The sequence below is a fragment of the Camelina sativa genome, chromosome 11, assembly GCF_030686135.1.
Source record: "Camelina sativa cultivar CO46 ecotype springtype chromosome 11, ASM3068613v1".
Taxonomy (NCBI): Eukaryota; Viridiplantae; Streptophyta; class Magnoliopsida; order Brassicales; family Brassicaceae; genus Camelina; species Camelina sativa.
In genome coordinates, this window is record NC_141890.1 from 42,015,258 (window position 1) to 42,041,098 (window position 25,841).

Sequence of the window (25,841 nt, forward strand, 5' to 3'; positions counted from 1 at the left end):
ACAATGATAGCGATGCAAACTTATAGCATACACACATTTATGATTGTGTGGAATGAAGACAAAATGTTATAACAATCTGTATACTGTTTTGGGGTATTTTGAGCAATTTTCTCTTAGGCAAAATATAAATAAAAAATCATATAAGTCTTGCATTTATAAAGTTGTTTGACAATTGTTCACAAAAGCTTAACAACTAACAAGTGGCCCATGCAAGATATGTCTTCTAGTGAACCAGATTTCTCTATAGTCTATATAGACAAAGTCATGAGTCTTAATTTCCTAACCTTTTTTGTTGACGTCATTTCCGATTTTGTTTTAATCACCAAATGCTAATTATTGAATATGTTCTGCACCTAATCTAAGGAAAATTATGGGGGATATACAAAACTTGTTAACGACAAAATATTAAGAGATGAGATGTCTAAACATAACATTATTATAGTAAAAGCAAAAAAAAAATTAGGAGACAAAGAAAATGAGAGCACTGAAGAGAGCGACAGTGTTTGTTGCACATGTTTTCATGTGCTTCCAATACTTGCTCTCATTTTTATATAGGTTTTGTTGATCCAGCTTCTAATTATTTTTTTAATCAGTATAAACCTTTTTTTTTAATATTCACCTTCATTATTAGAAAACCAAAATCATAAAATTCTGATGAGTTGGTTTCGATTTGAAGAATTTCAGGTATCCCTTAGTCTATAACTTTAATCAAACTTTAAAAATCATTACAAAAGTCTAATACAATGTCCATATTTCAAAATTAGTTTTAAGATTGCGAATTAGTACCAAGAAATAGAGAAGAGAGTGAGTGTTGCAATTATCAAACCAATATATATCTACTGATACAAGAAACCAAAATATATTGAGTGCAGATTCATTAAAATTCTGAATTAAATGTTGTATCATTAAATATAAAACACACCACACGCAAAGATACATATATTCTATAGTGTGTAGTACAGCTGTATGTACATAAACATAATGCATGATGGATCATGACCAGGATGTGGCATGCAGATAAAGGTGTTTCTGGTTTTTCTTGGGGCCACCAATATAGTAGTCTCAAGTTCTCAACTCAATAATGGTGTAATGTGCAAATGCCTTTCATATACTATATGATTTACTTTTAAACTTTTTTTTATACATTTCAATACTAGAAGCCACTAAACCTCTTTTACCCTTCACTCATGTAAATGTAAAGATACTTTTTAACATGATTCAAGTTTGTAGTTAACAATTCTTATAGACTAAATTGTAAGTCACACACAAGCAATTAAAAAGGGGGAGGTTGGGGTGTCTATTAAATTTACAAGGACCCATAAAATCACACCCACATTATATGCCTTACTGCATTAAAAAGAAAAGCACTTTTCAATTCAATCAATTAATAAACTATTAAAAGTTAATTTCCTACTCAATCAAAACCCCATTTTAAAGCAGTAAGAAAAAATTTAGGCTTTAGATGGAATCTACTTATAACTCCCTGATTAAGTTTTATATATTAAATGAAGTGGTACGATTACGAATCAACCTTTATATTCTACAAGGAAAGTGATCTCACACAGTCTGTAAATCAGGTTTTTGTGTTTTGTTTTTGTTTCCTCCTATCCTAAGTACATTCTTTGGAAACTGATACATATCAGAGAATCCAAATTTTGAACAAGGTTTTGGTTTCTTTCGAGAAAAAAAAAAAAAAAAAACAATGTTTAAGTCATGGAGGAACGACAAGAACAAGATCAAGGCTGTGTTCAAGCTTCAGTTTCAGGCAACTCAGGTTTGTGTTTCTTTAAATCTCGAAACCCAACAATCTAGTTTTCGTAAATCTTTGTGAAAAATTCAGACAATGTGTTCGGTATAGTTCTAGATCTGTGACTTTCAAAGTTTCAAGATTTGTTTGAAGTGTGAATGTGATTTTTATGAGTATTAAAAAAAAAAATGTTACCTTTTTATTGAATTTGAAGGTGCCGAAGCTGAAGAAGACTGCTTTGATGATCTCATTGGTTCCTGATGATGTTGGGAAGCCAACATTTAAGCTGGAGAAAGCTGAGGTTAAAGAAGGGATCTGTTCATGGGAGAATCCAATTTATGTGTCAGTGAAGCTAATCAAAGAACCTAAATCTGGGATTGTCCGTGAGAAGATTTACCATTTTGTTGTTGCAACTGTGAGTGAAACACCAACATATTATGTCTTTTGAGTTATTCTGGGAAAGAAAAAAAGGTTCAATATTTACCAAACTCTGTTTCAGGGTTCTTCGAAATCGGGTTTTCTAGGAGAAGCATCCATTGATTTTGCAGATTTTCTGACAGAAACAGAGCCAGTAACTGTTTCTTTACCTCTCAAATTTGCCAACTCTGGTGCTGTCTTGAATGTACTCCTTTTCTTCTCCTTCTGAAACCTGAGTTAGAAATTGCATCAGATATGTGAGAAGTTTATATAAAGTATTTGGTTGTTGTGTTTGGTGCAGGTGACAATTCATAAGATACAAGGAGCCAGTGATTTAAAGTAAATAGTTTCTTCTTTCTTCTATATGTTGCTGTTTACTGTTTTCTTTATAAGAGATTTACTGACTTCTAATTTTTGCAGATTTATTGAGGAAAATAAAGATCAAACACTTAGCAAAGAAGACAGCTTCAAAAGTCTACAAAGCAATGATGAGTTAGAAGGATATAACCAAGATGTAAGGCTCTTGGGTTCAGATAAGTTAATTGAACTTTCTTTTGTTTATTAAGAAAGTTGTGATAGTTAAGTTTTGGATTTGTTTTGCAGGAAAGGAGCTTAGATGCAAACACGGCTAAGAATGCTGGCCTAGGAGGTTCTTTTGATTCGATTGGTGAATCAGGATGGATAGATGAAGGGAATGCACGCTTACCTCAACGACATAACTCAGTTCCTGCAACGAAAAACGGACATCGAAGATCAAACACAGACTGGTCAGCTAGTTCAACATCAGATGAAAGTTACATCGAGTCAAGAACCAGTCCTGAGAACAATTTCCAAAGAGGATTCCCTGGTGTTGTTACTGAATCGAGTGACCCTATTGAAAGGCTCAAAATGGAATTGGAAGCTTTGAGAAGGCAATCAGAGTTATCCGAGCTGGAAAAGCAGTCTTTAAGGAAACAGGCGACAAAGGAGAGCAAACGGATACAGGAACTGTCGAGGGAAGTTAGTTGTCTCAAGGGTGAAAGAGATGGAGCTCTGGAAGAGTGTGAAAAGCTCAGGGTGCAGAACAGTAGAGATGAGGCTGATGCTGAAAGCAGGTTGAGATGCGTAAGCGAAGATTCGAGTAATATGATTGAGGAGATTAGAGATGAGCTGAGTTGTGAGAAGGATTTGACGAGTAACCTTAAGTTGCAGTTGCAGAGGACACAAGAGTCAAACTCTAATTTGATTCTTGCTGTGAGGGATCTCAATGAGATGTTGGAGCAGAAGAACAGTGAGATATCTTCTCTGAATAGCTTATTAGAGGAGGCTAAGAAGCTTGAAGAAGATAATGGAATGGATTCTGGAAACAGTGAGATAGATACACTAAAGCAACAGATCGAAGATTTAGATTGGGAGTTAGAATCTTACAGGAAAAAGAACGATGAACAAGAAATTCTATTAGATGAGCTTACGCGGGAATACGAGTCCTTAAAGGAGGAGAATTACAAAAACGTATCCTTAAAATCAGAGCGACAAGAATGCTCAAATGCTGAAGATGACTTCTCGGATTCCAAGGATGTTATAGACGAATTGAAATCTCAGATAGAAATATTGGAAGGCAAACTGAAGCAGCAATCGTTGGAGTATTCTGAATGCTTGATTACAGTTAATGAACTTGAGAGTCAAGTGAAAGAGTTAAAGAAAGAATTGGATGATCAAACACGGGCTTTTGATGAAGATATTGATACAATGATGCGGGAAAAAACTGAACAAGAGCAGAGAGCCATCCAAGCAGAGGAGAATCTGAGGAAAACAAGATGGAAAAACGCTATAACAGCAGAGCGGCTTCAAGAGAAATGCAAGAGGCTTACTCTTGAAATGGAATCGAAGCTGAGCGAGCATGAGAATCTGACGACAAAAACATTGGCTGAAGCAAACGACCTTCGTCTGCAAAAGAAAAATCTTGAGGAAATGCAAGAGCAAGCACATAACGAGATTACACAACAGAAAGAAATAAAGAGGCACGTGGAAGAGAAGAACGAAGCTTTGTCAATGAAAGTCCAGATGCTTGAAGGTGAGGTACTGAAGCTCACAAAGCTGAGAGATGAATCGAGTGCAGCAGCTACTGAAACAGAGAAGATCATACAAGAGTGGAGGAAAGAAAGAGATGAATTTGAGAGAAAGTTGGCTTTGGCTAAAGACGAAGCCAAGACAGTGCAGAAAGAGTTAACTCTCACTAAGTCATCAAATGATGAAAAAGAATCCAGGCTCAGGAATTTGAAGACAGAAGTAGAAGGTCTAAGCCTACAGTACAGTGAATTACAAAACAGCTTTGTTCAAGAAAAAATGGAGAATGATGAATTGAGAAAACAAGTATCAAACTTGAAAGTCGATATTCGCAGAAAAGAAGAAGAAATGACTAAAATCCTAGATGCAAGGTATGTGGAAAATAAACGAACTAAATTGACATGTTACATTTCAGTTGTGAATATTTAACTTATAACGATCAACAATTACAGGATGGAAGCAAGGTCAAAAGAAAACGGACACAAAGAGGAGACTCTAACAAAGATATCAGATGAATTGGCGTATTGTAAGAACAAAAACAGTTCAATGGAGAGAGAGTTGAAAGACATGGAAGAGAGATATTCAGAGATAAGCCTGAGATTTGCAGAGGTAGAAGGAGAAAGACAACAACTTGTGATGGCTGTCAGAAACCTCAAGAATGGTAAGAAGTTTTAGTATATGTATGTTGCTGCGAGTACAATTGCTGTAACATCATAGTAGAATTTACTATATAACTTGTGTTGTTAATAGAATTGGTTTCTCTCATATAAACATTATTTAATAACCTTGTCAAGAAATTAATATTTTTCTCTGAAATAAGTGAAGCTTACATAAGATTTTGAGATGCTCACCTTCAAATCTGATCATCCACATTGAATCTCCACTAATGTTAGTTTCCAATTGCTACGCCGTGTTTGCTTCTTTACTTCCATACCAGTTTTGTTTGGCCTTCAGTTCCATTCCCTGAGAAAGATAGAGACTGGAAAGAAAACACAGTGTTAAAGCATGAACAAATCTCACTTATATAGGGATCATATATAATGAATACCTGTTTTGCTCGCTTATCAATTGGTGTCCATGACCTGAGAGGAGAGTAAAATCTGTCGTTTATTGGCGAGGCTGAAGAGTTCTTTGACCGCTTCTGCTTTTTCTCTTCTTGAAGTTTGTTGCCTCCTTTATACTTGAAAAACTCGAGCATGGAAGGACTCTTTCTCTTGGTACTTGCTTTCTTTATGTTTCCTGGAGTCTCCAAACTAGAGGGAGGAACATAATAAGGAAGAGATTGATGTTGTCTCCTTGCTCTGCTTCTTTCTCGAGCTCTATTAATAAACTCAATCGTCCAAGGAGAACCTTGTACTGGATTTGAAGAACGGATTGAGTTTGATAGTGGGGATCCACCGAAATGTGATATCTCTTCTCTAAATGGAAGCTCTGTCGTGGGAACTGCAGATCTTCGTGTTAAGACCTCCTCCAAAAGGGTCCTTTGGCGTTTTGCTGGATAGCTGTCAACAAAGCCACGTACAGAAGCACTGTTATCATATTTTGAATCTTTCTCGGTGGTGAATCTTTCAGAACTCGAGTCAACGTCAGCCGTTTTTGGGAAGTTAGGCTGGAGATATTCAAAGAAAGATAACTTCCTTGCAGATTTTGATTTTCTTGGAAGTTCGTCTTCATCAACATCAGAAACTATTGGAGAAAACCTATTATAACCAGGAGAAGGCGGGAAGTCTTCCTCGAGATACTTATCAGCTCTGTCGATCACTTCACCTTTGTAGTCTGAGTTCCTATTGTCATGCAAGTTAAAATCTCCCCTCACTGGAAGTTTATATCCTCTGTTCGGGCTTATGAATTCGTCTTTACTTGGGAAACTCCAATCTTCCAGTTCAGGAATTCCAGGAAGACTGTCTTCCACTGAAAAGTCAGGTAGATCTTTTCCCCAAAACCGGTCCTTTGATGATGAACCAGGTCCTGACTTCTTCTCAAATCTCTCGGGATTTTTAACTGGCCAAGATTCATTGTGATGAATCATCCCACAAGATGTGAACGGTGCATCCGAGAATTCAGTGACAGGGTCAAAATCAAATATCTCATGATCTCTAGATGACCAAGAATCGTCAAGTTGGAAATCCCCTGAAGGCTTGAGCTGCGCATCAGCGAATTCTTTCGAGGGAGCAAAATGGACCAAGTCTTCCATATCTATCCTATTTTTCTCAGCACTGTGGTGATTCTTTTTCGAACCAGAATGAACAGTGACATGGTGTGTGTCTGAGTCAGGTCCAGAAGATACTGAAGAAGAGCTGTCTGTCATTACAGATTTGGAGTCCTCCCTCGCACCGTATCTGCATAGTGAACTAAATAGATCAACACTCTCTTCAGGTACATGATACTTTTTCATCCTTTCAACTTTGTTACTATATGGGAGCTTCATGAATTCGAGAAGTAATCCAGAAGATGACAGAATTACTTGAGCTGTAAGTGGATTCACGGACGGAAATTTGGTGAGAAATGATTCGGCAAGAGATTCTGACTCGGGCATTTTGACAGGGAGTTTGGACAACTTAACGGAAGATTTGATACACCTCAATATAATTTCATCAGTTAAATCAGCTGACGATGAGCAAAACAACTGTAAACTGATTCCCAGGCTACCAGCTGCTGCATACAGTTCATCAGACGAATCCATTATTGTAACTAGGAAGGCGGGTTCCCCCTCAAAAACCTGTAGGAAAAATAAAATTATTTTTTTAAGTTCTCTGGCTCACTCTCCAGTTTAGACGTAAATGTTGCAGCGACTTGGTACAAGAGTGAATAGCAAACATCTAGTGAGTTTGTAATCATAGATTTAGCGAAATATTAGAAGATGATTCATAAAGTGAAAGATAATCCATATGTATAGTGCAATGTTCCCACAAAAGAATGGCAAAAAGCAAAGTTCAGTGGAATTTAGATTTACCATGATGCAGCTGTTAAAACTGAAACTCAATGACGTCAAAACATTGGTTGCGATATCTCCAATCCATGAAAGTGAGCTTGAGGAAGTACCAATAGTAGCAGCTGACTTCTTACTAAAATCTTCACAATCATACCAGAGTAGGCAAACTGCAGTACTTAGCATCAGGTCCACAGGTAGATCTGAATCACGCTCCACAACTTGCAATCCTTCTTTTTCCATTGCTAAAACCTTCTGGTATGTACTTCTTCTGGATATGATCATCTCCTTATCAACATTTTTTGTGTTCACAACAATCACGGATCTTTGGTCAGAGAGAATTCCCTCTTCAATTATCCCACCTTTTCTTTCAGATTCTTGAGGCATGGAGATAAATTCAGATTCATTTGTGGTTTCTGAAGATCCTGCAAAACACACATTTTCAAGTGGAACAAAGTTCAACACTTCTTCCAACCACCCAGTTTTCGTCTCAACTTCATCTCCCTACAAAAGAGACAATAAAGTTCAGTCATAAGTTCTTGTACAGATGCATATTCTGGAACATTTTCAAACAAAGCGTTCAATATATATGCAGTTATACCAGTCAGTGATGTGAAAACAAAATTATAGGTTCAAGTACATACTAGTGTTAAAGTTGTATGATTTTCAGAGTTGCAAAACCAATCAAGATCATGTGCTCATGAAAACATTATTTTTGATATAGATTGCTCCTCTGCTCTGAATTTGAAGCCTTCACACACAGACTCTTCAATCTTATTATACAATCTACAGATATACGTTGTTAAAAAAAGTTGAATACTTCTCACCTTTATCATTTTCAGACTATAAGGTACTGTAACACCTGCGCACAGTTGCCCACATGCACTGGACATATCCAACTCCACTTTTATGAAATGGAATGAAGGAAAGGGATCCAACTTCGAAGGAACAGAAAATCTGGGCGAGCCATTTGCACCTCCATATTCTACAATGACGCTGAAATTCTCCACAGGAAAAGATGGAGAAATTTGCCTTGGATGAAAAAGAAAGGACTAGTTAGCTTAACTACTCCCCAATAGTCAAATTAACTAAAAGAGATACTGAAAAAGTAATTGATAAAGGTATGTTTTTAGCATGCAAAGACTTAAAGACAAAATATAATGCAGAAATATCACGAGCAGATTTCAGAAGTAAAAGACTGTAAATGTTTTCCAGTTCCCATAAAATTTAGCTGTGAAAAGCTATGATCATTGATAATGAGGATATGGCTATAGAAGAAATAATACTCACTCATAAGAGATAATTAGGCAGTCTGAAATCGGCAGGAAACCAAGTTCTGTGGTTTTAAACCCCATGGCTTCATGAACATTTGGTCGATTTCCACTAGGGGAGGGACTGTTGAGCTCATTGTAAGATAACCCCATGGACATCAGTAGCCTCTTCAGCGAGGACCAAAAAACTTTCTCAGCCAAAAGTAATGCTTTGGATTTCCCCCGGGTAAATTCTGACTGTAAAATCCCCTGGATAACAGCTAGTGATGGATGTGATCTTGTGACGTCTGTCTCATCTGATTTGTGTTCTGTTTCAACTGCTGAGTAGAGGGTGTGCAATCCTAGCTTCATGGGATTTGAGCTTCGACACAACTTTTTAAGATAGAGATATGCCACACGGATACCGAAGAAACACATATACCATGTCATCTGTTTAATTGCTAGTAGTAATGCAAACGTGAAAGAGTTATCATCCGCCAACTGTGTTTTGTAGACATTTGCCTTTCTTATGCAGTCAATAAGCTTTCCTTTGGATATGCTGAGTAACTTGAGTTTATCTTCTGATAAATTCTCTGTTTCATCCTTCACAAGAGTTAAATAGCTCCTCACAAAGTCCCTGACAAGGGCCAGAATATTTTCTGACGGGCACACACTGTGAAGTATCATTTCCTCTGTCTTTGGGTTTGGGTGCATGCCACCAACTAAACATGACGCCTTCGAGTCGATAGGCATAACTTTGTGGTTGGCAGTCTTGGCAGCTTCGACTCTAGACTCGAGATTATCTTCAAGCATAGCCTTCTGAGGATCCATGAAAAAAGTCAAGTCATCAAAAGCAGACATTGATTTGAACAACAGTGTAGCCTTCTTAGCATTATCATCCCCTCCACAATCTCTGGCTCCTGTTTCTTGGAAAGGGGTTTCCAATGACCCCTGAGAGGTACTAACAGGTGCATGCTCATCAAAGGTAGATATACCATAGAAAGGCTCAGTGCACTTCTCAGCAAGTGGCTCGCAGAGAGCATCCTCAGTGAAAACGAAATCATAAACCCATTTGTCTCCTTCTGAAGATTCCCACTTAAAATCAATTTTGCATGTAACTATTTCTTCAAACAGATACTCACAATGATTGTGGTTTCTTTCCTCAAGAAGGTTCCAGGGCAAGTATATGTCATTTGAGGCAGACAAGGATTGAGGCTTGATCTTTGACAAAACATCCTCATAAATGAGATCCAGAGATCTTATCACCTCATCATCATGTAAAATAGGAGTAGGCAGAGACTTGAAGGCATCATCCGTGAAAGCAAGTTCGGAACTGACAACTAATTCATCGAAATTCTTGAAGTTCATCTCTTTACTGAACATCCCGTAACACATTTCTGGTTCAATGGCTTTTTGAAGACAAAGGAAGATATCAAAAACATCAGATATCTCCACATCCAGGATCTGAAATTCTTCAAAAGTTACTGGGACAGCCACCTTTCCCTGTTGTTCAAACTGAAAATTTTCCTCAGCATCTGATATATCCAGGATAGTCACTATATCCATTTCAGACGATTCATCCTCTGGTGCCACATCAGATTGGCTACTCTTGTTCAAACAGCAATCCGTAGAGAGGATCTCCAACAGATCATAATCCTTAGACCCTATAAGCTCCTTAGAATTGATAATGAGAGAACTCCCTGCATCAGTGTCTTGGGGTTCAATTGTTTCAAGAACAGTAAATACTTTATCAAGCACAGATAAGCTTGATAGATCGCTCAAGTTAGCTTCATCCACTTCTAGAAGGGGAAACCTGGCATCTTTGAACCATGGTCGAATCTTGCGGAAGCATTCATTTTCTGTTTCAGAAGTGTTGTTCTCTGTAAAGTAATCAGAAGAAATGTAATCAACAGAATAAATCTGTTCTTGAATGTCCTTTGAGTTCTGCAGGATAATATCTGACCCTTCATATTTAACCTGCAATATGAAGACTAGCTAAAATCAGATGATGACAATTAGGTATTTCCATACATACTGCTAATATACATTTCCATGAAACTGTTTAGTGAAGAACAGGATAACCAGCTCAACCAGTCTACAGCAAAAGCAAAAACTACTGTGGTGTGTGACAACTAAAATCAACTCAGGGATTTACCTGCTCATTTTCGATCTCTAGAACTTCAGAGAAACATTGGAGATGGTCCTCACTAGTGGATAAGAGCTTGTTCTCCTGTAAATCAAAAGATTGAGCATTGCCATTTCGAAATAAATGGTACATGTTTACATCGCTTGAGCATTACCATTTCGCAATCCAACTCCGGAGTCTCTAACTCAATAATGTTAAATGTAGCTTTCTCCTCAATGGCATCTCCTTCATTCTTCTACAGTAGATAGGAACTTATGTTATTCAAACTCCAGATTCACTACCAAAACTGAAACTACCCTACATATGGAAACTAAGCAAATACACCACAAATTTCGAAAAACCCAATCTCACTATATACACTGCGAGACTTAACAAATTCGAAATTTCACCTTCCAAAAATGAAAAATCTCAACACCCAAAGAACCTTACCTCGTCTGATAAATAATCTCCGAGCGAAGAGCCATCGATTTCAAAAACTTCATAGTCCACACTGACGCGATCGGGAACCACGTCGGAGAGGAACTTCGACAAAGCAGATTCAATAGGCAAATTCCCGATCGGGAGACTGACATTTTCGATAGATCCAAACCGAAGAAGGTTTTCTACCTCGTCGCAGACGAGAGGTGCCGGGAAATTATTAGGCGCCGGAAGATTGAGGAAACCTAGGGTTTTGAAAACCTCCGAAGGTGGAGTAGAGAAGTAATCGATGTTGAGAAATCGAGTTCGCATCTTAAATTCCTCAGATCCGTCTTGGGATGTGAGAGACTGTGACAGTGATGATGATGATGAAGAAGAAGAGAACCAATTTTGAAATTGGCGGTTTAAATGTTTTCGCCGATTGATTTTTTAAGAAATTAAAAAATATCTTCCTCGATTTCAAACGAGAGAGAAGACCGAAGCAACGCTCGCCACTTGTCGTCTTTCGATTTTAAATGATAACGTTCTGCCGTTTTTTTATTTTCCAAACAGCACGCAGTTGGTATCTGAATTGTTCTTTTTTCCACGCTGTTTTTAACTTTAGAATGTGAACGATGTGCCGTTTTGTTATAAACGTGGACCGACTAATAATAGAAGTTAAATCGACAGGGCTTCTTTAAAGATTGGTTTCGGATATAAAAAAGATCATGTTACATAGCCACGTAGAGAGCAAATGACTGAGACGTGGCACGACTAAACCGACGTATGGTACGTGTCAGAATCCTACAGAAGTAAAGCGGTACAAGCCAGAGCGAGGTGGTTCGGCCATATGTCATCGTTCTCCCTCTATAAACTTCATAGAACCTTGTTCTGTCTTTCATCAGAGACACGAAAAGAAGAAAACAACACTAGAACAAAGAGAGAGTTTTGATTGAAAAATAAAAAGAAGAGAAAACACAGCTTTGGAAAATGGAGTCGCAGATGACACGTCCTTATGGTCATGATCAAGCAGAGGATCCAATCAGAATTCACCATCCAGGTAATATATATATGAGATTTATGCAAGTAGATTGAAACTTTCTTTTAGTTAGCCTTATCTTATCTATTTGTGAATCTGAAACAGAGGAAGAAGAGCATCATGAGAAAGGAGCATCTAAAGTGTTGAAGAAAGTAAAGGAAAAAGCAAAGAAGATCAAGAACAGTCTCACTAAACATGGTAATGGTCATGATCACGATGTGGACGAAGCAGAATATGATGAGTATGAGGAGCAAGATCCAGAAGTTCACGGCGCACCAGTGTATGAATCATCTGCGGTGAGAGGTGGTGTAACCGGTAAACCTGAGTCTTTAAGCCACACCGGAGAAACTAATGTTCCGGCAACGGACGAGATCGTACCTCCGGGGACAAAGGTTTTTCCTGTCGTGTCTTCCGAGCAAACCAAACCCATTGAACCTGTATCATTCCAAGATACCGCTTACGGGCATGAAGCACTCACTGATCCTGTAAGACCGATGGATACGTCGGATTGGGAAGAGAGAAGAGAGGCACCAACTCATTACCCTCTAGGAGTGTCCGACAGAGAAGAGAGCAGAGAATCTCATTACGAGTCATTGGACACTCCAGTTTCTCTGCTTTCTGCAACAGAGGATGTGACGAGGACATTTTCTCCTGGTGGTGATGATGATTACCTCGGTGGTCAACGTAAAGTAAACATCGAGACTCCGAAACGATTGGAGGAAGATCCTGCTGGTCCAGGAGGAGGGTCGGATTATCTCAGTGGTGTATCTAATTATCAGTCCAAAGTCACAGATCCGACAAAAGAAGGTAAGCACTTTGAGTGAGATTACATTAGGTCTTTAGGGTTGTATTGTTAGGGTTTATGAATCTTGAACTCATGTTTGTTGTGTTTTAAATCTAGGTGGAGTAGCTGGAATACCAGAGATTGCTGAGTCTCTTGGTAGGATGAAAGTGACAGATGAGTCTCCTGGTCAGACAACAGGACAAAGAGACTTGAGAAGCCAAGAATTTGGTCTGAAGAATGAATCTGGAATCGGCAAGGATTCGCCGGCGAGATTTGGAGGAGAATCAGGAGGACTGGAGGAAAGTTTTCCGACGAGAAGTGATGATGTGAAAGTAGGGTTAGGAAGAGACTTGCCGACGGGAACTCATGATCAGTTCTCACCGGAACTTTCTCGCCCTAAAGAGAGAGGTGACTCTGAGGAGACGAGAGAAGAGGCTACACATGAGACAAAACCAAGCACTTATACAGAGCAGTTTGCTTCAGCTACTTCAGCCATAACAAACAAAGCTATAGCGGCGAAGAACGCCCTGGCCTCAAAGCTAGGTTACTCGGGAGAAAGCGGCGGCGGGGTGCAATACGATAGCACCGTAAAAGATGAAACTCCGAGGTCCGCTACGGGTTACGGGCAGACAGTGGCGGGAACTGTTGCTGAGAAGTTAACTCCGGTCTATGAAAAGGTCAAAGAAACAGGATCAACCGTGATGACGAAGCTGCCCCTCTCTGGAGGTGGAAGTGGAGTGAAGGAGACGCAACAAGGAGAAGAGAAAGGTGTGACGTCGGCTAGAGATTACTTGTCGGAGAAGCTCAAACCTGGAGAAGAAGACAAAGCTTTATCGGAGGTGATAGCTGAGAAACTTCATTTTGGGGGAGGAGGAGAGAAGAAGAAGACAACGGCGACAAAGGAGGTGGAAGTGACGGTGGAGAAGATCCCTATCCCTACGGAGAAGATATTGGAGGATAAAGAACACCGTGAGGCGGTTGCAGAGGAAGGGAAAGGAGGAGGAGGTGTAGGAATGGTGGGGAAAGTTAAAGGAGCGGTCACTTCTTGGCTCGGTGGTACAAAGGAGGAGGTGAAGCCGAAATCGCCTCATTCGGTTGAAGAGTCTCCACAATCACTTGGCACCACCGTTGGTAAAAAACTCACTCGTCCTTGTTATACGTTTACTAAGATTTAAAATGTGTTTTCACTTGTTTTGTGATTTACTCAAAATGTTTTTTTCTAATGGTAGGGACTATGGGGTTCTCGGATTCCAGTGGAAGTGACTTAGGCGGTGTTGGTGGAGCTAGGGGAGTTCAACCTAGTTCTGGCAACTGAAGATTTGGGGTTTTGCTTTTGAATGTTTTGTTTATGTGTGTTTCTGTTTGTTCCCTCTTTGTCTTTTGACTTTGATGTATTTTGATCTTTGTATGAAAAAGAGGATTGGGTTAATAAAATATATTTGCTTTGGATTAAGAAGCTCTACTTTACAGGGTTAAATATACAAAAACACAAGTTAGCACCAGACAAATTATTCAAAGGTGATTGTGGTTAGCCGAGAAAGAGTTGAGTAGATTGATGACCAGAAGTAGTGACATCTGTTTGTTGATGGTACCACCAAATTGAGTTATATTATCATTTTATGGGTTATTACAAGTATTATCGACGATCGAGGCCTCAAAGATATATAAGGAGAGCTTAAGCAAAGATTTTTTTTTACACATTTAAAAGAATCCTAATTTGTAATTCACAAGAGTTAATTATTTCTTGTAATCTTAACTATGATCATTGATTGAACCATACTAAATTGATAGTTCATATTTACTATTTTAATGTTTTTCTTAATCCAAAACAAAATTTGAGATCCAACAATGTCATTGGTTAGCTTTTTATGGGGATCATATATTCTAATTTTGAATCAAGAAAAGTGTAAAAAAATAAGTATGAATTATTGCTTTTGTATGGTTTAAAATAGTAAATAGAAATTATGTCAAAATTAATGTTATAAAAGATCTAGTTTATAATGCTTGTCTAATATATAATCTTTAGGGAAGACTAAGTTATAAATTAACTCAACTGTAATACAAAGGTTAAGATTGGAACTCTAAAACTAAATAAGTAAAGTCTAAATCTTAATATATTATCTTAGGTGTACAAAAAGCCTATATTATAGTTTTAATATCAAACAAAATAAGTTTACCTATTATATGTTTTGTATGGACAACCACATCAAGAGAAAAAAGAATATCACTTTATAATGGAGAAAACCAAACATTTTGGAGATTTTAAGTAAAACCTCTTGAATTATAGATAATTAATTATTTGGTTAATAATTTTTTATTTTAGACATTTTCTAAAAGATGAAAAAACTCCAAAATATGCAATAGTTTACTTTTATTTATTTTCAAGTAACAGTTGATCCACTCTAAACAATAAATATTATAACTAAGATACAAATGAGAAAAACTTATGAAGTAAAGATCCATGAAAAAGAATAGCTATCAACAATTTTATATAAATATATGTTGTTTATCATATTTAACGTGTGTGAGCATTTTGTGTAGACTATTTTCCAGCAAATAGTTTTTTTTTTCATTGAAAAAGTAATCTTAAACCAAGACATGCGTTTCAATATTACAACCTCACAAATGAAAATAAGCAAATAAATATCTTCCAAAACAAGATTGAATGAATAATCAAATCTATTTGTCATAGCCTCTAAAGATTCATCAATTTTACTCACACAATTGAATGAATGTATCAGCTGCCAATTTATCATTCGTCTGTACAATAGACAAATGTGACCTAACAAATCATAATTTTTTGCTGACAAAATTAAAAATCTTAATTTAAATCATACTACAAAAGATAATAATAAAATATTTATGGTTTAGCATAACATACATTTAGATGAAGTATATTATATGATGTAGATTATTTTCTCATTGGTTGATTTGTGTTAAAATAGATTAAATGATGTTTTAGTTCAAAAATAAACAAAATTTAAATGATTCCTTAATTTGTGTTTACATTCCTAAAAAATCATATATAAAAATAGAGAAAGTATATTTTATAATAAATTTATAAATTCGGTTCAACTTTATAGTAATTTGAAAACTACAATATTCAATTGAAAATTTATGATAATACCTTTATTTTTAATAAAAAATGCTTTTTTTTAATATAGTCTTTCGAAATCAAATGAGAACGATCTGCCATTTTATTTTATAAAAACAGCATGCAGTTGGTATCTCAAATACGGTTTATTACTTTATAGTTTCGAATTATGAGAACAATGTGCCATTTGTTAACAGCCCCAAAATTTGTAAACGTAAAAATAACCACATGATGGGCCAACCAATCTACATGGACCAAATATTATTAATAGGAACGTACGTAAAGGTGTAGGATATAGTAATAATAAAGATCATACCGACATCAGTTTTTCTAATTTAAAAAAAAAAATAGAAAAGGAGAAAAAGATCATACCGACATCAGTTCCGAAAAAGAAAAAAGATAAGCCGACATAGACACGTGTTAGAGAGCCAAAGACTTTGACGTGGCACCAAGAAACAGATGCCTTGTACGTGTCCACTGTTCCCTCTCAGTATCCCTATAAACTTTAGTGAAATTCTCTTCTGTTTCACTCAAAATATGCAAACTAGAAAACATTCATCAGGAGGAGGAATAAAGAGTCTGATTACATCTCTCGGAAAGAAAAAAATCTTTGGAAAATGGATCAGACAGAGGAACCACTCAAAACACAACAGCAGCACCCAGGTATATATATTTTTTATTTTATTTCATACACTCCAATCTCAGAAGTTTAAAAAAAAAAAAAAATTATTTATGTGATCACATTCGTTTTAATTTACTTGATTTATTGTGATTTGTGTAATACAGAAGAAGTTGAACATCATGAGAATGGTGCCACTAAGATGTTTAGGAAAGTGAAGGCAAGAGCTAAGAAGTTCAAGAACAGTCTTACTAAAACTGGTCAAGGCCATGAACATGATCACGATGTCGTTGAAGATGGTGACGACGACGAAGATGATGAGCTAGAATCAGAAGTGAACAGTTCACATGGTAACTTTTTTTTTCTGTAATCTTCCTTCTATTATTAATAATCTAAAACTTATGTTTTTGTAACATTAACGGTTTTGTAATTGTGTATGCAGGTGTAACAGGTAAACCTGAGACTCTGAGTCATCCCAGAGAAACTAGTGTTCCGGCACCGGAGGAGATTGTTCCACCAGGGACAAAGGTATTTCCGGTTGTGTCTTCTGATTACTCCAAACCAGTCGAACCTGTATCTTCTGATTACTCCAAACCAGTCGAACCTGTATCTTCTGATTACTCCAAACCAGTTGAACCTGTATCTTCTGATTACTCCAAACCAGTTGAACCTGTACCAATACATGATTCTTCTTACGGGCACGAGTCTTTGTTTAATCATCCAAAAACGACGGATACATCGGACAAGGAAGAGATCAGAGATGTGCCGATTCGTCATCCTGTGCCCGAACTATCAGATAGAGAAGAGAGCAGAGAGACTCATCATGAGTCATTGAACACTCCTGTGTCTCTGCTTTCTGGAACAGAGGATGTTTCAAGGACGTTTCCTCCAAGTGGTGAAGATGATCATCTCGGTGGTGAACGGAAGGTCAACTTCGAGACTCCTATAAAGATAGAGGATGATCCAGCTGTTCCAGTAGGAGGATCAACAGATTATCTCAGTGGTGTATCTAATTACGAATCCAAAGTCACTGATCCCACCAAAGCAGGTTAGATCTTTGATAGTGAGATTTAGGATTGTGTGTTCTTAGGGTTTATGAATATGTATTAACTCTGTTCTGTTTTGTGTTTGATATAGGAAGTGGAGAAGCTGGAGTACCAGAGATTGCTGAGTCTTTTGGTCAGATGAAAGTGACAGATGAGTCTCCTGATCAGAAACCAGGACAAGGTTTCGAAAGAGACTTGTCGAGGAGAAGCAAAGAATTCAGAGAGTTCGATCAAGACTTCAACTCTGTACTCGGTAAGGACTCGCCATCGAAATTTTCAGGTGAATCAGAAGCTGAGCTTGAAAAAGATTCTTCGACAAGAAGCCATGACTTTGATATGAAGACTGAATCTGGATTGGACAAGAAATCTCCGTCAAGAAGCCATGAGTTTGACCTCAAGACTGAGTCTGGACTCGACAAGAACTATCCAATGGGTTTTGGAAGTGAATTAGGAGCTGAGGTGGGAAGAGATGAGTTTGATCAGAAGATCGGATCAGGAAGAAACGAGTATTCGCCGGAATCTGACGGCGGATTAGGAGCTCCGTTGGGTGGAAACTTTCCGGTGAGAAGCCATGAGTTGGATTTGAAGGAAGAGTCTGGAATAGACAAGGACACGCCGACGGGATTTGACGGGGAACCAGATTTTCTAGCTAAGGGACGACCTGGATACGGCGACGCATCAGAAGAGAGAAACTTACCGACGGCGAGAAGTCATGATGTGAAAGTAGAGACTGAGTTGGGAAGAGCCTTATCAACGGAGACTCATGATGGATTACTCGCACCGGAACAATCTCGTCCTAAAGAGAGAGATGAGTTTGAGGAGTCGAGAGATGATTTCGAGGAGACTAAAGATGAGGCAAAACCTAAGACTTACGCACAACAGTTTGCGTCAATGCTAGGTTACTCCGGAGAAATCCCCGAGGGACATCAAACTCAAGCGGCAAGAACTGTTGATGATGAGGATGAGAAGTTGACTCCGGTTAACGTGAAGGATGAAGAAACAGAGTCTGCCGTGACGGGGAAGTTACCTTTCTCTGGAGGTGAAAGTGGAGTGGAGGAGACGGAACAAGGGGAAAAGAAAGATGTGTCTGGTAGGGATTATCTCGCGGAGAAACTGACACCTGGAGAAGAAGACAAGGCTTTGTCTGAGGTGATCGCTGAGAAACTTAAGATTGGAGAAGAAGAAGAGAAGAAGGAAACTACGAAAAAGGAGATGGATGTGAAGGTGGAGAAGACCCCTACCGAGAAGTTATCGGTAGAGGGAGAACACGGTGAGGCGGGTGAAGAGAAAGTGGAAGGAGGAGGAATGGTTGGGATGATTAAAGGATGGTTCGGTGGTGCTGCGACGGAGGAGGTGAAGCCAAAATCGCCACATTCCGTTGAAGACTCTGAGTCTCCACAATCACTTGGCACAACCGTTGGTAAAAACTCTCTCTTCCTTGATATGTGTTTATTCTAAGATTTTGGTGTTCTTTCTTGTTTTGTGTGTGATTTATTGAAATGTCTTGTTGCAATGATAGGAACTAAGGGGTTTCCGGAGTCCAGTGGAAGTGAGCTAGGAGAGAGTGGCGTTGGTGGCGGAATTGTGCGGTGAAGAGAGGAGTTTAAGAATATGAGAACCGAGATTTGGGTTTACTTTTAAATGTTTCTGTGTTATGTTTGATGTCTTTTGATTCGACTTTGATAAATTTGAACGGATTTGGAGAACAAAGGTAAATGCTGAATAATTTTGTATTATTGGTTAATTTTGTTTTAGAGATTTTATATTTTTTTATATATAATAATAAAGAAGACTCTAGAATTCTACAAAAGCAAAATTTGTATTTGAGAACAGCTGTATTAGACTGAGTCATTGGTAGAGGATTTGAGAAGCTCAAATCTGTTTGGATGAGAGAAGACGATATCCTCCATACGTGGGATTTGGTGCTTCCCACTGAAGATATAAACATTTTAGATTCTAAATGGGTTTTCAAGACCAAACACAACCCTGATGGTACGGTAGACAAGCTGAAAACCAGATTTGTCGCTAAAGACTTTGAACAAGAAGAGGGTCTTGACTACCTCGAAACATTCAGTCCGGTTGTTAGGACAACAACCATTAGGCTGGTTCTCGACAATGCAACAAATCAAGGATGTCCAATTAAGCAACTTGATGTATCAAACGTCTTCCTACATAAAGAACTGCAGGAACCAGTTTTTATGTTTCAATCTACGGGTTTTGTTGATCCAGAACGGCCAGATCATGTGTGTCGCTTCACCAAAGCTCTCTATGGCTTGAAACAGGTGCCAAGAGCCTGGTTTGATACCTTTAGCAACTTCTCACTGCTCTGAATAGTCGGTTCTCCATGAAGGATTTGGGTCCTCCCCGCTACTTTCTTGGGATAGAAATTGAAACTATTCCAAATGGTCTGTTTTTGCATCAAGCTACCAAGCTGGGATGTCGGACTGCAACCCAATGCCCACTCCTCTACCACAATAACTAGAAAAACTCGATACCACACCATTCCCAGAGCCCACCTACTTTCGAAGTCTTGCAGGGAAGCTCCAGTATCTGATAATAACTAGACCGGACCTTCAATATGCTGTCAACTTTATTTGCCAAAGGATGCATGCTCCAACCAACTCTGACTTTACTCTGCTCAAAAGAATCCTTCAGTATGTAAAAGGTACTCTGGACTTTGGCATGCCAATACGAAAACATGACAACCAGTCTCTCTCCGCTTTCTGTGATAGCGACTATGCAGGATGCAAAGACACCAGACAGTCCACCACAGGCTTCTGTATTCTACTAGGATCGACCTTGGTATCCTGGTCTACAAAACGGTAAACGACGATCTCTCATTCCTCAACAGAATCAGAGTATAGAGCATTATCCATTTTTGCTCAAGAACTCACCTGGATATCATCCTTGCTGCGCGACCTAGGCATTACACAATACCATCCCACTCGTGTATTTTGCCATAATCTGTCAGCTGTCTACCTATCCGCTAATCCCGCTCTGCACAACCGAACCAAACACTTCGACAAAGACTTTCACTACATCAGAGAAAGAGTAGGTCTGGGGTTGATCGAGACACATCACATTCCTGCAACACTACAACTTGCAGACATATTCACAAAACCATTACCTCGTCCATCTTTTCTTGACCTCCGAGGCAAACTTGGTGTTTCTGTTCCTTCCGTTACCTCCACGCCAAGTTTGAGGTAGAGTGTAGAAGACAATGAGGCCCAAGTCCAACAATGTCAAGCCCAAGTCCAACAACATCAAACTTTGATTCCACATGAGACAAAATCAAACTCTCAACGGCTAAAACAGAGCAGCTGCAGAACCAGTACGGAGGGTGTCGTCTTCTCTCATCCAAACAGATTTGAGCTTCTGGAATCCTCTACCAATGACTCAGCCTAATACAACTGTCCTCAAATACAAGTTTTGCTTTTGTAGGATTCTAGAGTCTTCCTTGTTATTGTATATAAAAGGATGTAAAATCCCTAAAGCAAAGTTAACCAAAAATACAAGATTATTCAGCATATACCTTTGTTCAACAAAACCCGCAGGCTGAAACATAAAAACTGGTTCCTGCAGTTCTCCGTGTAGGAAGGCGTTTGATACATCAAGTTGTTTGATTGACCATCCTTGATTTGTTGCAGTGTCGAGAACCAGCCTAATGGTTGTTGTCCTAACAACCGGACTGAATGTTTCGAGGTAGTCAAGACCCTCTTCTTGTTCAAAACCTTTAGCGACAAGTTTGGCTTTCAGCTTGTCTACCGTGCCATCAGGGTTGTGCTTGGTCTTGAAGACCCATTTGGAGTCTAAAATGTTCATATCTTCAGTGGGAGGCACCAGATCCCACATTTGCAACATACGTATGAGTCCCATCTCATCCATTACTGCTCCGTTCCACCCTGGATGTTTCATCGCAGAAATAATACTTTTTGGTTCGTCAGTGGTGAATTTGGAGGCAAGTAAAACGTACCTAGGATTTGGTTTTTGAATTCCATCCTTTGCAAGTGTTGTCATAGGATGAGTGTTGGATGGAGGGATCGTAATTGCATTATCTTCTACCGGAGCCACCTCTGCTTCATTATTACCGATGTCAGAGTCTGAACCCAACTCAGAATTCAGGTTGTTATCTTCTGGTGCAGGGATTGTCGGTTCTGCAGGTACAGGATTCAGATTGTTATCCTCTGGTGCAAGAATTGTAGGTTCTGGAGGTTGAGGTTTTGGTGTAGACAGCGGTTGGATAGTCGTTGTCTCGTCTAATGTAGAACACGGTTCTGCAGCTCTCCAAGCTTGCAGTAATGGTGTCCGGTATTTGGGATTTAGATGCTTGTACTTGTCATGAAATGGGAATGTATCTTCATCAAAGATAACATGACGAGAGATGTAGACCTTTCCACTTGGAGGATACAAGCAGCGATACCCCTTATGTTGATTGCTGTATCCTAGAAACACACACTGCAAGGATCGTGGATTGAACTTTGTTTCTGCAGCTGGTCTTAGACATGGATAGCAGGCTGAGCCAAAAACTCTAAGGAAAGAGTAGTCGACCTTCTGTTGGAGAAGAGTTTCATGAGGACTTATGTTGTTAAGGACTGAGGATGGGAGGAGGTTGATAAGGTAGTTGGCTGTAAAAAAGGCTTCTACCCAATATCTGAGAGGAGTATGATTGTGAAACAACATTGATAAGCCAAGCTCCACCAGATGTCTGTGCTTTCTCTCTGCAACTCCATTTTGTTGAGGAGTGTAGGGACAAGATATTTGATGTTTGATCCCATGTTCAGCTAAGTGAGTTTTCAAGGCATTACTTGTAAACTCTCCCCCACTATCACTCTGGAAGACCTTAAGCTTCGTATTGTACTGATTCTCAACAAGCTTTTGAAGCGCAACAAAGACAGATAGAAAATCTGATATCAAACGCAGGGGATAGAACCAAGAGAAGCGAGAGTGATCATCAACAAAAACTGCATAATATTTGAAACCTTGGTTCGATACAATAGGTGAAGGACCCCAAAGATCACAATGGATTCGATCCAGGGGTTTCAAAGCTCTAGAATCAGAAGAAAAAACTGCAACTTAGTACTCTTCCCCATCTGGCAAGGCTCACAAACAGGGGAAATTCTGCTCTTATTGACTTCTATCTCCTTGCTACTTTGAAGGTGTTGAAGAATCTTGGAGTTGCAGTGTCTTAATCGACGGTGCCAAGTGTCTGCATCAGCTCCACATTGACGGTTTGAGAAGAACACTTTACGCTCCTGACTTTGCAACACATAGAGAGCATCCTCACGAGGACCCTTTGCCACCACTTTCTGAGTGGTCAAATCGATTATATAAACCTTGTTAGAGTCAAAGAACACTCCACACGGGTAGTCATCAGACAATTTTGACACAGACATGAGTGATTTTTTCATAACAGGACACACTAACACCTCATTGAGTGGAATGGTACCTTTAGAAGTTGAAATGGTGGTGGATCCGATATGTGTGATTGGTAGGTATGCTCCGTCTCCAACCATCACTGCATCATTGCCCTCATATGGTGTTGATTCCTGAAGAGCAGAGGTCGAAGTGGCGATATGAGCAGTGGCACCAGAGTCTAGATGCCATTCTCTCCCACTATCATCCGAAACACGCAAGGAGGAGAAGGCTTGAGTCGTGACTTCAACTCTGATAGTTGTTGTCGAACCGATTGTAACACTTCAGAACGTCCGCAGATTTGGCACACCGGTCTCTCTCCTTGAGTTATCGAACCACTTTGATGTTGTGAAAACCCTCGACCCCTTGTAGAGTAGCCTCCTCTGCCCCGATTCTGACCAAAGCGACCATGACCTCTCTGACTTGGAGAAAACTGAGGAGCACATGGGTTTGTTTTCTCAGTAATAAAGGCGATGTGAGGTGTGACAGCATTGGAATCTTTGTATGACTGCAGCTTGCTGTCGAATCCTTGAACCTCAGTGATGACATCATTGAAAGTCGGAGCTGGGAGCTTGCTTAAGGAACTTTGTATCACTGTTGCAATAGGGTCATACTTGCGGCCTAAACCGTTCAGGAATCCAAAGATCTTCATAGACTCGTCCACTGGTTTCCCGATGGAGCTCAAGGAGTCACAAATAGTCTTAAACTCACGGAAGTAGGTGGAGAGGGGCTTATCTTTCTTGGAGAGAAGCTGGAGGCTGCGACGAAGAGAGAACTCACGAGCTACGCTGCTTTTGTTGAAGTTTTCGGCGAGAGACAACCAGATCTCGCGAGATGTGGACAAACTGTGAACGTGACCGAGGACTTCCTCTGACAACGTACCAAACAACCACGAACGGACAAGTTGATCGGTGCAGAACCACGATTCGTACTGTGGGTTGGGAACTTCAGTAGTGTCTTCACCATTGACGACGAGGCGAGTCTGAGCTGGTGCATTGACGACACCGTTAACAAAGCCGATAAGCTTTTGACTGGACAAGAGAGATTCAAACTGTGTTTTCCACAGAAGGTAGTTGATGTCGGATAGCTTCAGAGTAACTGAGCTAGTGACATGAACTCAAGAAATGGGTAAACGGCGGCCATTGTTTCACCTGTTAGGGTTTACAAAAGCTCTGATACCATGAACGGATTTAGAGAACAAAGGTATATGCTGAATAATCTTGTATTTTTGGTTAACTTTGCTTTAGAGATTTTACATCCTTTTATATACAATAACAAGAAAGACTCTAGAATCCTACAAAAGCAAAACTTGTATTTGAGGACAGCTGTATTAGGTTGAGTCATTGGTAGAGGATTCCAGAAGCTCAAATCTGATTGGATGAGAGAAGACGACACTCTCCGTACTGGTTCTGCAGTTGCTCTGTTTTAGCGGTTGAGAGTTTGATTTTGTCTCATGTGGAATCAAAGTTTGATGTTGTTAGACTTGGGCTTGACATTGTTGGACTTGGGCCTCATTGTCTTATACAGAATTATGGTGTATTATGATGTAATCCTTGTTTGTGTGAAAAAAAAAATTGGTTAATAAATTTAGTTAAATCTGCATGACTATAAACTTAAAAGTGGGTTGAATCATATATAAAGCTTCCCTTCAAAGTTTTAGAAAAATTCTTTGGAGTTCACATTATAAGGATTTTGTGGTAATTTGAATATCTCTTCAATGAAAGAATATAAATCACCAAAAGATGACAGGCGTATGAAATTTTGTAACATTCTCGTACTTCTAATTTTGCTTTCTATCTAAAGCCTTTCGACAAAGGAGATACCAAATATATATATATATATATATATATATATATATCTTGAATGATATTGTACTGTTAAAATCCACTATATGACATTTATATTTGCTTACTAATGAGGATGTGTTAATATCCACTAGATGACATTTATATACGCTTACTAGAGATGATGAATGGAATTTCTTACTGAGTAATATTTGTTTGTTTAGTGAGAAGGGTCATGAAAATGGCTATTACAGAGAAAAGCGTTTGATGATTCAAGATTAGCAAAAGGAATAAAAGCGGCGTAATCAACCAACTTGCATCACTAGTAGTCTTTTTAAAAAGGTAAATTGTGAACTATTTTGTCAGTGCATGCATCATCATCATAAGTCTGATAAACTTTTTTTTTTTTTTTTTTGTCACTTTGACAGGATAATATATATTCGTGAGATTAGAAATTTTAGTTTAGTGGAACGTAGTATCTTGATCATCAAATAAAAATGAAGTATATTAGAAATTTAAAATTTACAAAAAGTTAGCTATTTTTATGATATTTTATTTCACTATAATTTGAAAAAATAACATAACATTTGTTTTATAGATATGAGTTTTAGGAGAAAATTTAAAATTTTAAAACATATATTATTAATTATATCAGCATATATATATATATATATAAATAAATTTACATGATTATTAATTTTGTTTTTATTAGGACTATATTTTACATAGAAATTTTTTAAAAATTATTATCTTATTATTTTATCAATTTTTTTTTACAGTGATACGACTCGAAACCAACAAAATTTATTAATTTATAGATGTTTTATTATTTAAAAGTATATATATATGCATAAAAGGTATAATTAAAGAATGTTTGACCAAAAAAATGTTATAATTAAAGAACTAGAAAAATCTCGAACATTCAGTGTCTTTTTTTTTTTTTTTTTTTTTTTTTTTTGATAACAGCATACAAGATTGACTCAAACAAGCCAATGTGAAGGAATATTGTTTATATAGGTAACTAAATGTGGTGCTTCACGAACTCGTCGGGCTAAATTATCCGCTTTACCATTCTGTGAGCGAGAAACGTAGATCAATGAGAAAGAAGCAAACTCCTCTTTATCCGCCTGTA

The 25,841-nt window shown here is 38.4% G+C and overlaps 4 protein-coding genes across 6 annotated transcripts; 3 read left to right on the forward strand and 1 right to left on the reverse strand.

The window, feature by feature from the left end:
* Positions 1-843: 843 nt before the first annotated feature.
* On the reverse strand, positions 844-11,417 carry LOC104725739 (protein SHORTAGE IN CHIASMATA 1). 3 transcript variants are annotated; one of them, XR_015571776.1, is made up of 11 exons: positions 10,965-11,417; positions 10,690-10,770; positions 10,545-10,619; positions 8,430-10,366; positions 7,967-8,171; positions 7,164-7,643; positions 5,259-6,929; positions 5,062-5,189; positions 2,335-2,396; positions 2,145-2,201; positions 844-2,062 (listed from the first exon to the last, which is right to left on the reverse strand). XR_015571776.1 is itself a non-coding variant. In XM_087473870.1 (8 exons), exons 1-8 carry the CDS (start codon positions 11,262-11,264, stop codon positions 5,133-5,135), a joined length of 4,806 nt encoding a protein of 1,601 aa, XP_087329996.1. In that variant the 5' UTR covers positions 11,265-11,398; the 3' UTR covers positions 4,933-5,132. The 3 variants fall into 3 exon arrangements, 1 of the variants encoding a protein (XP_087329996.1); XR_015571777.1 differs by lacking the exon at positions 844-2,062 and having other exon boundaries at positions 2,147-2,396; positions 10,965-11,398; XM_087473870.1 differs by lacking the exons at positions 844-2,062; positions 2,145-2,201; positions 2,335-2,396 and having other exon boundaries at positions 4,933-5,189; positions 10,965-11,398.
* Positions 1,177-5,026, forward strand: LOC104725740 (uncharacterized). The gene is made up of 7 exons (XM_087473871.1): positions 1,177-1,774; positions 1,962-2,162; positions 2,247-2,369; positions 2,466-2,503; positions 2,585-2,678; positions 2,768-4,581; positions 4,663-5,026. The coding sequence occupies exons 1-7, from the start codon at positions 1,703-1,705 to the stop codon at positions 4,883-4,885; spliced, it is 2,565 nt and encodes an 854-aa protein (XP_087329997.1). The 5' UTR covers positions 1,177-1,702; the 3' UTR covers positions 4,886-5,026.
* A 242-nt stretch (positions 11,418-11,659) lies between the features above and the next one.
* Positions 11,660-14,207, forward strand: LOC104725742 (low-temperature-induced 65 kDa protein). Its single transcript, XM_010444453.2, has 4 exons — positions 11,660-11,991; positions 12,076-12,777; positions 12,872-13,885; positions 13,984-14,207. The coding sequence occupies exons 1-4, from the start codon at positions 11,922-11,924 to the stop codon at positions 14,067-14,069; spliced, it is 1,872 nt and encodes a 623-aa protein (XP_010442755.1). The 5' UTR covers positions 11,660-11,921; the 3' UTR covers positions 14,070-14,207.
* A 2,138-nt stretch (positions 14,208-16,345) lies between these two features.
* On the forward strand, positions 16,346-19,323 carry LOC104725743 (low-temperature-induced 78 kDa protein). The gene is made up of 5 exons (XM_010444454.3): positions 16,346-16,511; positions 16,635-16,817; positions 16,910-17,515; positions 17,605-18,933; positions 19,033-19,323. The coding sequence occupies exons 1-5, from the start codon at positions 16,466-16,468 to the stop codon at positions 19,104-19,106; spliced, it is 2,238 nt and encodes a 745-aa protein (XP_010442756.1). The 5' UTR covers positions 16,346-16,465; the 3' UTR covers positions 19,107-19,323.
* Positions 19,324-25,841: the final 6,518 nt, after the last annotated feature.